This window comes from Rhinopithecus roxellana, chromosome 3 (genome assembly GCF_007565055.1).
Source record: "Rhinopithecus roxellana isolate Shanxi Qingling chromosome 3, ASM756505v1, whole genome shotgun sequence".
Taxonomy (NCBI): domain Eukaryota; kingdom Metazoa; phylum Chordata; class Mammalia; order Primates; family Cercopithecidae; genus Rhinopithecus; species Rhinopithecus roxellana.
Window position 1 is genome coordinate 80,934,946 of NC_044551.1, and position 12,402 is coordinate 80,947,347.

General features: G+C 37.2%; 1 protein-coding gene across 1 annotated transcript in view; it reads right to left on the reverse strand.

Annotated features, from left to right (window-relative positions):
- The window catches only part of ERAP2 (endoplasmic reticulum aminopeptidase 2), a 52,973-nt gene that overhangs the window by 26,553 nt on the left and 14,018 nt on the right, over nucleotides 1-12,402 (reverse strand). Inside the window, exons 5-10 of the mRNA XM_010357239.2 lie at nucleotides 12,011-12,131; nucleotides 8,910-9,064; nucleotides 5,995-6,108; nucleotides 4,911-5,042; nucleotides 4,548-4,679; nucleotides 1,187-1,255 (exon numbers count right to left, since the gene is read on the reverse strand). Coding sequence (XP_010355541.2) covers nucleotides 1,187-1,255; nucleotides 4,548-4,679; nucleotides 4,911-5,042; nucleotides 5,995-6,108; nucleotides 8,910-9,064; nucleotides 12,011-12,131 — 723 coding nt within the window. The remainder of the gene's footprint in view (nucleotides 1-1,186; nucleotides 1,256-4,547; nucleotides 4,680-4,910; nucleotides 5,043-5,994; nucleotides 6,109-8,909; nucleotides 9,065-12,010; nucleotides 12,132-12,402) is intronic.

Below are 12,402 nucleotides of genomic sequence, written 5' to 3' on the forward strand. Positions count from 1 at the left end.
AACAGAAGACTAGAGCTGCTATCTCAGAGAAGAGCAATCCAGGCAACTGGATGAGGGATGGCTATCCCAGGGCTGCTCTCTGACAATTACTTGAATTGAGGGATATATATAGGATTTCGTAGAGTTAATACATGGCAGGAAAAGCCAGTGAAAAGGGGGTTGAGACTGGAGTCTCTTTCCTGCCCTCTTTCAAAAACAAATAAACAAAATCAAACAAGCAAACAAAAACCCTCTAATAACAGTAAAATCCAAGAGGAGTGGTATAAGAGGGAAATATCTGTCTTCAGGGAAGCTTTAAATATTTCAACAGAACAATTTTATATCAATAGAGGTATAGTGAATGGAGAACAAAACCTCTGGCTGCTTCACTTCTAGTATGGGTTTCTGATCACTGGATAACGCTGAATCTTCCTTTAGAAAACACAATTTAGGGCTGGGTGCGGTGGCTCACACCTGTGATCCCAGCACTTTGGGAGGCCGAGGTGGGTGAATTGCATGAGGTCAGTCTGGCCAACATGGTGCAACCCTGTCTCTACTAAAAATACAAAAAAATTAGCCAGGCGTGGTGGTGTGCACCTGTAACCCCAGCTACTCGGGAGGCTGAGGCAGAGGAATTGCTTGAACCAGAGAGGTGGAGGTTTCAGTGAGCCGAGATCATGCCACTACACTCCATCCTGGGCAACAGAGCAAGGCTTTGTCAAAAAAAAAAAAAAAAAAATTAGAGGGATTAACACGACTCTTTTTTTAAATAAAAAGTTTTCCTTTTTTCCCCTGTGATGACTGACTTTCTTTTCTCTTTCCTGTAGTGATTCTATAACTTCCCAGAGGGAAAAAGAAAAACATATACTGTATTTCCAAACCTAACAGCATACTTATTTTGCCATTTTTCAGAGTTTAAGGGATGCCAATGCAGTAGTAACCACTCAAAAACATTTTGAGCTGATTTTTAGCTAGCAGTGGGGTTGTGGGAAAGCTGAACTATAACAACAAAAATGTAGTAGCAACAGCATCATCCCCCTAAATATCCCAACCATTTCCCCTTCAGTTTTGTTTTACAGAAAATTGTGGGGACTCTCTTTCTCTCCAGCTTTTAAAAGGGACAGGTGGGCTACTCTGTATGTCATACTCACTCCAGGTCAGGCTATTCCACACATCTCTTCTACTCTTTGACTCTCTTTATCCTTACCATGTTACTTGTCATCTTGGGATCTGAATGACAAACTCCACCAGATGTAAAATCACTTTCTAAACAACTCTACAAAACAAGAACAAAAGAGCACTGCCATGTAGGCATCATTAGTTGGCTGAACATGCACAGTAGCCACGGATGCAGGCATTTATTAAAAGAGCTGTATGAAATGATTCATCCAGACATGATAATGAACATGAAAATGAAAAAAGAGGCATGTTTGTAGTGACCTAGGATAGAAGTTCACAAAAGTTATTTATTTGTGCTATATATATGCATGTGTAAAGTTTCCTTAAAAAGTTCAATAAAGTCAATAACTGTTCTAAGGAAGAATCAATTTGTTGAATTTTCTATACAATTCTTCTCTTTCCCTTAAGAAACGTCTTATTTTATTATTTCATTATGCATGTTACACATGTCCCTATTTAGCACGTAGGCAACTCTAGTACTATTAACTCTCCCCTGACATATTGCAAGTTCTTTAACAGTAGTGGAAACACCTCTGTTTACCTGGGTATTCCTACAGTGGCTAGCACAACAGCATTTGATGACTGTGCAATATTTTAAACTAACTGGAAATAAAATAAGAATTAAGAAAAGTACCAACTTGGCAATCAATCTTGAATAACCAGTAGTTAAGGGCAACTGCAAATGAGAAAAAAATGAAGTATGTGCTAAGGCTCTCAAATGTCTTTAATTGATCTTATGAAAAATAACAGCAAAGAATTCTTCTCATTCTCAAGTTGCTATTGGCAAGTATTAGAATTGACTTTATGTGACACAATGGTGGGCAAGATATTTTCAATAATTTGTTATTTTAATACTACAGGGCCCTTTGGTGTCAGAAGGGAGTCGGTTAAAATCTAAGACCTTTAGGGGAAGGTTGATGGGGGACTTTTCTTATAACTAGGAAGTAGCTGTGATACAATTGAAAGAATAACTATTGGACTTGGAGTCAGAAGACAAATTTTAAGTACTGATTTTCTCACTGACTTGGTGACTTTGGGCAAATCTCTCCCTTAGTATCAGTTTTCTCACCTATAAACATGGAGTAATGATGATTACTTTAATCTCTTGAGATGATTATAACCATGATGTGACCAAAAATAACACGGGAATCTACACTGCTGGACTAAAATGATCTGGTAACTGCTGGCCACATTTTCTTTCTAACTCCCACTCTTTACTGCCAGCATGCACACCAAATGATAGATTCTTCCGTGTTGGAGAGGGGCTAAACTGATATCTACAAACATGCATACATGCACACACACATAGCAAGGGAGAGGGAAATGGAGAGAGATGAGAGAGAGAAGCAACACAATACTTGGTGTTGAGAAGCTTAAGTGGAGGCATGGAGAAAGAGTGTCTGGACCACTGACGGTGGGTGATGGAAATGGATAGTAAAGAGCATCTTTATATGTTTTTTGTTTGTTTGTTTGTTTGTTTTGTTTTGTTTTGAGACAGAGTCTCACTCTGTCACCAGGCTGGAGTCCAATGTCGTGATCTCAGCTCATTGCAACTTCCGCCTCCTGGGTTCAAGTGATTCTTCTGCCTCAGCCTCCCGAGTAGCTGTGATTACAGGTGCGCCACCATGCCTGGCTAATGTTTGTTTGTTTTTTTTTTTTTTTTTGTATTTTAGTAGAGATGGGATTTCACCATATTGGCCAGTATGGCCTCGATCTCCTGACCCCATGATCTGCCCGCCTAGGCCTCTCAAAGTGCTGGGATTACAGGCATGAGCCACCACACCTGGCCTATAAGTATTTTTATAAGAACTATGTATTTCAATATGCCTCAGGATTTTCAAGAAATGCAAGTTAAAAATTCGAGCTGTGAAATAATTTTTGATTGTTGGATTTTGTTTCTTTAACCACAAAATCACACATCAATTGGACCATAAGGGTGTTTTATAAGGGCACAAAAATATCAAATGAGATAATGAACATGAAAGTGCTTTTTATTCTTTAACTTTGATTCTTATTTATTATTAATTATTGTTGTTGTTGTTGTTATTATTATTATTGAGACAGAGTCTCGCTCTGTCGCCCAGGCTGGAGTGCAGTGGTGTAATCTCGGCTCACTGCAACCTCCAGCTGCTGGGTTCAAGTGATTCTCCTGCCTTAGCCTCCCGAATAGCTGGGATTACAGGCAAGTGCCACCATGCCAAGCTAATGTTTGTATTTCTAGTAGCGACGGGGTTCCACAAATTGGCCAGGCTGGTCTCAAACTTCTGACCTGAAGTGATCTACCCGCCTCAACCTCCCAAAGTCTTGGGATTACAGGCCTGAGCCACTGTACCCGGCCATGAAAGTGCTTTTTAAACTGTAAACTGCTGCACAAATATTAAGCATTATTATTACTGTCCCTGGGACACAAGTGCTTATGAAAAAGAAAGGATCTCTTCTGTCTACAATGACTTGGGGTTCTTCTAATTACAGGTATGAGTTCTCTGGGTCTAATGGTTCTATAAAAAATTATTTTCTTTGCAGTTGGAAATTTTAAAATATTTTAATAATTATTAGAATCATCTGAATTAACTGAATTTTTCTGCCTTGCCTTTCCTATGATCTACATGAATCCCAAAGACAAAGAGACCATGAGTTCTTTAATCAATCATCAACCACTTGTTAATCACTATTACAGGATCAGCATATGCTAGGTGCTATCACATTTTTTAAAAAAGACTAGACACAATTTTTGTTCTTAAGCACATTATCATTGAACTAATAAAAACAATAAAAGAGGGTACTATTATGTGGAACAGATTATAAGTGCACTTCTAAGAATTTAGCAGACAGGCAAACGAATGAGAGCTGGAACAGTCTGTAAGGAGGAGGTGAAATCTCAGCTGGATCTTGAAAGTTGGGTGGCATTTGAATTGTTGGAAAGAAGAAAGGGCATTTCAGCTAGTAAAGGCACTAGAAATATAGGCACAATGATCCAGGGATTGAGCAAGATTTCTTCTTATGAGGGAGAAGATTAGTTTTGCTAAACAAATAATATACGTTGGGGAATATGGTTGACAACCTTAAAATTTGCCAGAGATTAGGTGCTATATGGTAGAAATGACAACATTTTAAAGATTTTGGATCAAGGCAACATAAAAATGTAGGATTAGCCATAGAAGAGAAACCAAAGAAAGTCAGGTCAAATAGTGAGCCCCTGGGGCCACTCCAGCATGACGTCCTACTGTGATGTTAGAGGAAAAAGGGAAGTGCTGCCTTCTATGGACCACGACAACCTAGCAAGCAGAATAAATATGGTTGACTGACAATATATAACTATAAACAGTCACAATTATTCTGTTACTTTCTAGATTAAATAACAGTCTACCGTTACCCAACATATGACTTACATTTGACAGACTGTTCCACAAATCGTCATTCTTAGCATTTCTATAGCTGAACTTCTTTAAGTACTGAATTATTCCTTTCTGGAATTTCTCCTCACCCAGAAAATCCTTGAGCATATTCAAAATACAAGCTCCCTTTAAAAAAAAAACAAAAGAGTTGAAGAAAGAGATAAAGAAAAGTGTAGTATGGTATGTTTTTAAAGGAAGCTTAAATTTTATGGAACATGTGTGATGTCTGAAAAATGAACAAATAAAAAGTGAAACAAGTAGCAAGAACTGGCACCAATGACCTAAACTGTTGATTTTATAGTCATTATCACATTTCTTCTGAAAGCAGAGCTTCCACCTGCACGTGATATTTACTACCTTGTTATAGGAAACTTCATCAAACATTTCCTGTATTTGAGTCGGAGTTTCTGCTGGTTTGGAGATAGGGCGGGATGAATTCAATGAATCTTTTGTAATTACTTCAAAACACACATCCAAAAAATAGTCATCCTAAACAGGGAGAAAAATGTTTAGTTTTAGTTTCTATTTGACACTGTAAAAGCAATAGAAAACACAGTAGGTTTAGTAAGATATTCTTAGAGGTAAGATTTCAATCAATATTTCTTGGAAGATGTTTCTTTTCATTTATGTATTCCCTTTCCACCGTTTCTCTACTTTAAAAAGATACAAATCCAATATTCCTTCAGACATTGCCTGAATGTTTACCATGTACCAGCCCTTCGATACAGAAATAAAATAATGGTTTCCATTTACTGAATACTTGTTCTGTGCCTAGACCTATCATCTGCAATCCTGTCAACACCTCTGCAAGGGAGATGTAGTATAAGCTTGTTACAAATGAGAATATATAAAGCTTTGGCATTAAGCCACAAATTCAGTACATACACCGTAACAAGAAGAGCCTAAGTTTGAATCCATGTCTGTCTATAGTGTACTGGACTAAATATAGATCCTAAAGACCTCATTAACCATTACTAACCACCTTGATATGCAAATTTGTATAGTGTTCAGATCACTATATTTGTTTTTAAAAAAGACATACCTGAAGAAATCCCTTCACACATTTTGGGGAAGCCAGCAGACCCTTTAATGTTGATTTCAGGTTACATGCCAAGAACTCTGTATAGTACCTAGTAGCTGTGGGCATTCCTGTGCGGATGTATACAAACAGTGTATACAACCCACATACACAGCTCTACATTTGTATTAGTTTGTCTTCTCTGTTTACAAACTTTGGGGTGACAGATTTATGTTGATTGTTTTCTAAAACTTTCAATGTTTCATCCAGTTCTGTGATCTGTTTCATGTATCAAACAAAATGCCATATGTTCAAAAACCACAACATTATGTAGTTTTTCTCTTTAACATTAACTTGAAATTTTAACAGTGAATTGATGATTCTTTACACCATATAGTATGATACACAGAATTGTGAACTTACAAATTGCAGCTCTGGATATGTAGCATTAACAGCAATAAGTTCCATGTAATTTGCAAAACCTTCATTAAGCCAAATATCATTCCACCATTCCATGGTGACCAGGTTGCCAAACCACTAGGAGGTAAAAACTCAATGTTATTAGAAGTTAAACAAATAAGTTATTAACTTTAGCAAAAAGAAAAGTTACTAACTTTTTTTATTAGTTAGGATGTCTCTTCTCCCTTTGCTACCCTTTTCTCTTTGTACAGTTTTCTTCTACTGATTTTCTTGCCTTCTTATTCTCACCACCACATTTTTGCTTGATTTTCTTTTTTCTTTTTTTTTTTTTTGTATGTTCTCAATGCCCTTAACTCTTCGACTTTCATTCTATCTGCCCAACATTTCCTAGCTGTTAGATTTAATATTAAGAAAGAAAATGGAACACTTTGTGGAGGTAGTTTTTTTTTTCCTGCACAGTAAGAACAATCTCACCTTGTCCTTGGTATATGATGATGTTCAAGGGAGAAATGTAAACCCAAGTGTCCTGGGTGAAGTTATACTTTTATATTAAGTAGCAGGTACTTAGGAGAATCATAAGAATTCATTTAGGGCTCTCAGATTGTTATATAATTGTTATATAATATTACTGAAGAGCAAATTCTGTTGTTAGCCTCTGCCCCTGACTTACTTCCATGGGCCACTAGAAACAATAAAGGTCTAAGATTTAAAATATATACAAATAAAATAAAAAGGATGCGTAAAGATAATCGACATGTTTACCCTTTACCTATATTTGATCTGTATTATACATTTTAAATATTACTATTCTTTTATATGCTTTTATATTTTATTTATTTAGTCTATATGCCTAATACTGTACATCTAGTGTATGTCTCTAAAATTGCAATCTCTAGAAGGACCAAAGCTTCAACAATAAGATTCTAAGATTCAGAAGAGCCTGGTTATAGTTACAGAACAGAAAATTATAAGTCTGTAGCTTCTAGAAACCGTTTAAGCACTATGCCTTTTCTGACAGCCTTCAGATTACTTTACAAGTGGGCACCAACTTTCTGAAGGGCATTCATGGAAAGGGAGAGGCGTTTCCTCAATTTGAAAACTGGTGAACATAAGAAGTACAGGATAAACTGACTCTGGTCACTTCACCAGTTAGTAAAAATAGTTTATTCATTCATTCAATAAATACCTATGGAGAAACTACTGCATTCCTGGCACCATGCCATATGTTAGAAATACAAAGATGTATATAATACAGCCATTCCCTCAATACAAATGATGGAGGTCAACCAGTAGACAAATAAATACAGCAAAGCAGGTGTTAAGATCAATGTCTTTGCCAGGGACAGAGGGGATTCTAGGAGGAAATAAACAGTTTTGCCAGGATGGTGTTCATTTCCTGAGCCTTGCAATTAGTACTCAGGTATGCTGAATATCAGGTAGCAGGAGCAAAGGCAGAGTGATACAACCTGTCATGCTCAGAAAATGGCAGATAATCTTGGATGGCTAAAGTTTAGGTGTAGGCAAGAGATGAGGCTGGAGAGGTAAAAAGGAGCTGGGTCATGGGGACCTTGTATGCCAGGCTAAGACAGTTGGCATTGGAGAATCCTTGCCAGGATTATGCACAGAGTGACATGTTAATATGGTCATCAATGGGAAGACAAAAATGTGGGGGCAAAAATTCCAGTGCTGTTTGCTGCTTCAGCACTTGACTGCATCTCCGTGGAAGAGAAGCTGTTAAAGGGAGGGCCAGAGGGAGCGTGGAGCCTCAGATGTAGAGCTCACAGAGCACTTCCCTACAAACAATGGGCAGAAAGAGAGAAATCCCCAGACTCAGTTAAGTGCTTTGGAGCTCCTGGTGACTCATGATCAAAACACCTAAAATGAGCCAGTGGGGAGATTCTGAACCAGAGGAAACAGCCCATGTGTTCTCGAAGCACAGTGCTGAGCATGGCTCTCTGTGTAACGGAGTATTCAGTTCACTGGTTTAAAGAACAACAAGTCATTATTGTGGTGATGATAAAGGATAAAGTTAAAATGTTTTAAATAACAGATTTTACCAGATTCTACAACGGAATGGTATTTGCCCACTTGGTGAAAGACAATTTTGGTGCCTTTAATAATTTACTGCTTTACAGAGAGTTTTCAGAAATGAAAGAGGTAATAGTCTCCAATCTCTATAGACCTAGCTTTACAATTCCAAATTTGTAGGTAATACAGTGTTGATAGATGGCCCTTAGATACCTTATTCTGTAAGAAATAGTAGTATTTCTTGTAGATGTAGTGGCCATTGTCATCATCATTAATAACTAACACTTATTGAGTGCTTACTATGTGATCTGCACACTTTCCCTATCCATAATCCTCACAATGACTTTATGAAACAGAACTATTATTAATTTCGTTTTATAGATGGGGACACTGAACTTCAGAGAGTTAGGTAATGTGCTCAGGATCATCAACCCATCAAGTTTCACTTGAAGTATTTCATTATGGCCATGTAAGCACAGGTTCCAACTGAAGGAAGATTGATTTTGCCATAGATTGGAATGTCAGAGTACCAGGGGATATAAGGAGAAATATTTTTAGTAGAAATCTTTATTTGTAAGGTTTCCAATTCTGTGCTTCATGTGTCTGTATAGTCGCTTCCCTTCTTTTCCCAAATGACATTTGAAGGCTTTGCTTTGAAAGGTTTTAGAGAATAAATTTAATGGCTACTTCTCGTGATAAAATTCCAGTATGCACACCGCAGTTCAGAGACTGAGTACTCTGCTACTTGACATGTTGTATTACGTTTAGTAATCTCTAAGTTCCCCTCTAGAGGTAAATGAGTTGATTTATTTTGTTTCAGAAAGATTGGTGGTGTTCTATATAATGTTATTTTGAACTGATATCGAGATATTGTCATGAGTGCCAAGTACCTGGTGTGCCAGTTCATGGGCTATGACTCTGGTGACCCACAGTTTATCAGAAGCAGAAGAGGTCTTCGGGTCAAAAAACAGTGATGTCTCCCTATATGTAATGAGGCCCCAATTTTCCATGGCTCCAGATGCAAAGTCAGGAATAGCAATCAAATCTAAGAAATAAGAACAACCACAGTTGATTTTTATGGCTCCCACACCAGAAATAGAATTTGCTCCCTGCTCAAATACACTATGATCCTTTAAGTATATGTAAGCACACTTTTTGAAAACATCAAGAATATCTTAACACTGACAGGGTGTCTTATAGTTGCGCTGAAAATAATCAGTGCCCATTATCAAGTGGAATAAGTTGTATAAAGCCTTTTGTAGATGAAGTAACATATTGACAGTTAACCATTTTCTTCCTGAAAGTGCTGAACTCTGAAAATCTTTTGGGTGCCTTACCACCAAGAAAATAATTTATTTAAAAACAATCATATTGTATTTTATGTTAGTACTGCTGAAAACTTTAAAAAAGGTATCAAATAATTTCTAATATGTTTGAGATTCATCAAAACATATAATGAACTCATTTCTAGAAAAAACAAAAAGATACATGATTTTAATTTCAGGAGAACACCTCTTATGGGCCGTCTCTATAGTCAATATTTTGATTGATATTTCTAGCACATCCAGCCTCTATTATGAGCACAAGTCCTTCTAAGACAGTACAGGAAAAAAGCTCTGGGCAGCATTGATTCTTTCTGACTTCAATTTCCTTTTCAACACTGGTATTTCCTCTACTTCTTAAGAAAGTGTTGTGGGGGGAAAAAGTGCAACCTAATCATCTTTAAACAACTCAGGTATAATGCATTAATTTGCATTATGTGTATGTGTGTGTATATATATGGTATATGTGTGTGTGTATATTATATATATATACTTGTATATGTGTGTGTGTATATATATATACACACACACACCTGTATATATATACACATATATACACATATGCACACATATATATACATACACAGGTATATGTATATGTGCATTGTTTACTATCCTTTGCTAATGATTTCACGTAAGCTAAAAAATTTCTGGCTAATATTTAGCCTTTGAATTCTGCTAGCTAAAATGTTCTGTTTAGCTGGAAAAAAAGATAATTTTTTAAAAGTTCAAAATGAACCAAGTCACTTGGCTTATAATTGCATTGTCTGGAGTTAATACTGGTTAATTCTAGTAGATTAAAAACAAGTATACACAACACAATAAAAAACCAAATTGGCGCTAATAAAGATTAGTATTCATTAGCACTTCAAATGTGGGAATGACTTTTCTTCTAAATTGCGTTGATGATTTTATAGTAGTGGGACTTACATCTGCTCTATTTTTTCTTAAGCTGCATGTTTCCTCTCTGTTAGTCTTAAAGGTATTTCATATGCTTTTTAAGACTGCATTTTTCAAGAACATGCATTAATATGGTTGATGGTTGTTATTAATCTTTCCTTGACTTTTGACCTAAAGTACAGCAGTAAATTATGTATAAATAGGATTTAGTATATCTGACCTAAAGGGTATGTAGAATCTGCACAATAATAATAGAGTAAGACTCAGGAACTACCAAAATAAGCCCCTGGATATAGCTTTTAATTTTTTTAAGCCTAGAACTGTATGCCAATTGAGGGTCCCTTTTAATTGATGGAAGGAAAATGCATTGGAGTTGGGGGCAAGAGGTGAGAAAGGACAGGATAAGAAGTATATCTTAAATTCCAAAGGAAAAAAATTGTTTTGTCACTATCAGAAACCCCAAGCACTAATCTTTATATGCTATGAAACTTTCTTCACAGTTTTTATATGCTCTACAACAGGGGTCCCCAATGCCGGGGCCGCAGACCAGTACCTGTCAATGGCCTATTAGAAACTGGGTTGCATGGCAGGAGGTGAGCGGTGGGCGAGAGAGCATGACTGCCTGAGCTCTGCCTCCTGCCAGATCAGTGGTGGCATTAGATTCTCATAGGAGCACGAATCCTATTGTGAACTGCTCATATGAGGGATCTAAGTTGCGTGTTCCTTATGAGAATCTAATGCCTAATGCTCTGAGGTGGAACAGTTTTATCCAAAAACCATCCCCCCAACCTTCGTGGAAAAATTGTTTCCACAAATCTGGTCCCTAGTGTCAAAAAGGTTGGGGGTCGCTTCTCTACAACATTCTAAAAATAACGTTTTTATTTTTTAAGATAGAAAATTAAAAGCAAGATAGACTATGAGTATCATCTCGTGTAAAGACCTACTACCACACCCAGATGATCTGTTTCCTGCAATTTTTTTTTAATCTGTTCCACAGTCTTACCATCCAACCTCAGTGCCCAATATAGATAACAGATGGAGGCACAGTTTTCAGTTCTCTCTCTATATAAACTTTTGATAACTTTTATAAAATATTGCTGATCTTGTACAAATAGGGTATAGCGATTCCTCCCGAAATCCCTCTAATTCTAATATGCAATGTGTGTGTGTGCGCGCGCATGTGTGTGTGTGTGTGTGTGTATTTTATAATGGAAAATCTATTCTCTAATCAGTGCTGCTGGGGCATAGAAGAGCAGCATGATGGGAGGTGTGTTTCTCTCCCATAGAAGAGGAACATAATGGGTGAGAGCCTTGACGTCCGCCACAGGGAGCCACAGCATCACTGTGGTAGACAAATATTCAAAGAGCATTCCTGTGATGAACTCTTGGACATATAGACCCTTATTCTGAACAGAGCAGTCACTGTTTTCCTTCTCTTTTTCTCCCCATCTCTTTCCAGGGCCCTCTACCTGGCTTCCGTACCAGCCTCCAGCGTGTGCCCTTTTTGATCGGCCTGGGAAAGAGTGCAATGCAGATATGTTAGCATTAAACCTGATAAAAGAATACAGAAATGATCCACACTACTGGGGCATCTCATAAATATTTTATTTTCTAAGATCAAGAATCATCTCTGAGGAACAAATTATTTTTTCCTGGGCTAACTGAATTCCTCAGTGCTCATTTAAGTCCCACAGAAAGAGAAAGAGGGAAGAAATCAAAGCAAGTTCTATGAGCAAAAATGAAGACAATAATGTGGAATTTGAACATACCCAGTTTGGGGAGTGGATAGTTGATATCAAAGTACTTTTCATAAAAATCAAGTAGCTTCAGTGACGCCTGCAAAGCATAATGTGTTTGATTCCGTTTGTCTGGAGATGCATAGATGGACACCTGGGAAATGTGGATCAGAAGAGGTTTTCGAATGACAGCTCCCTGGCAAAATTCCATTTCTGATAACCCTCTCACACAGAAAGGCAGACTGCATCTTTTCAAGAAAGTATTAAGATACCATTAAGCATGTTGTCAATAAGGGTAAGAGTTTCTGTGACGTATTAAAGCAAGTCAGTCTTGAAAATTACAAACACCCTGGACCTTCTATTACAATCCATTTCCTCAGTGCTCATCTGTAACTTTCAAATTATATTAACCCATCGTATCATAA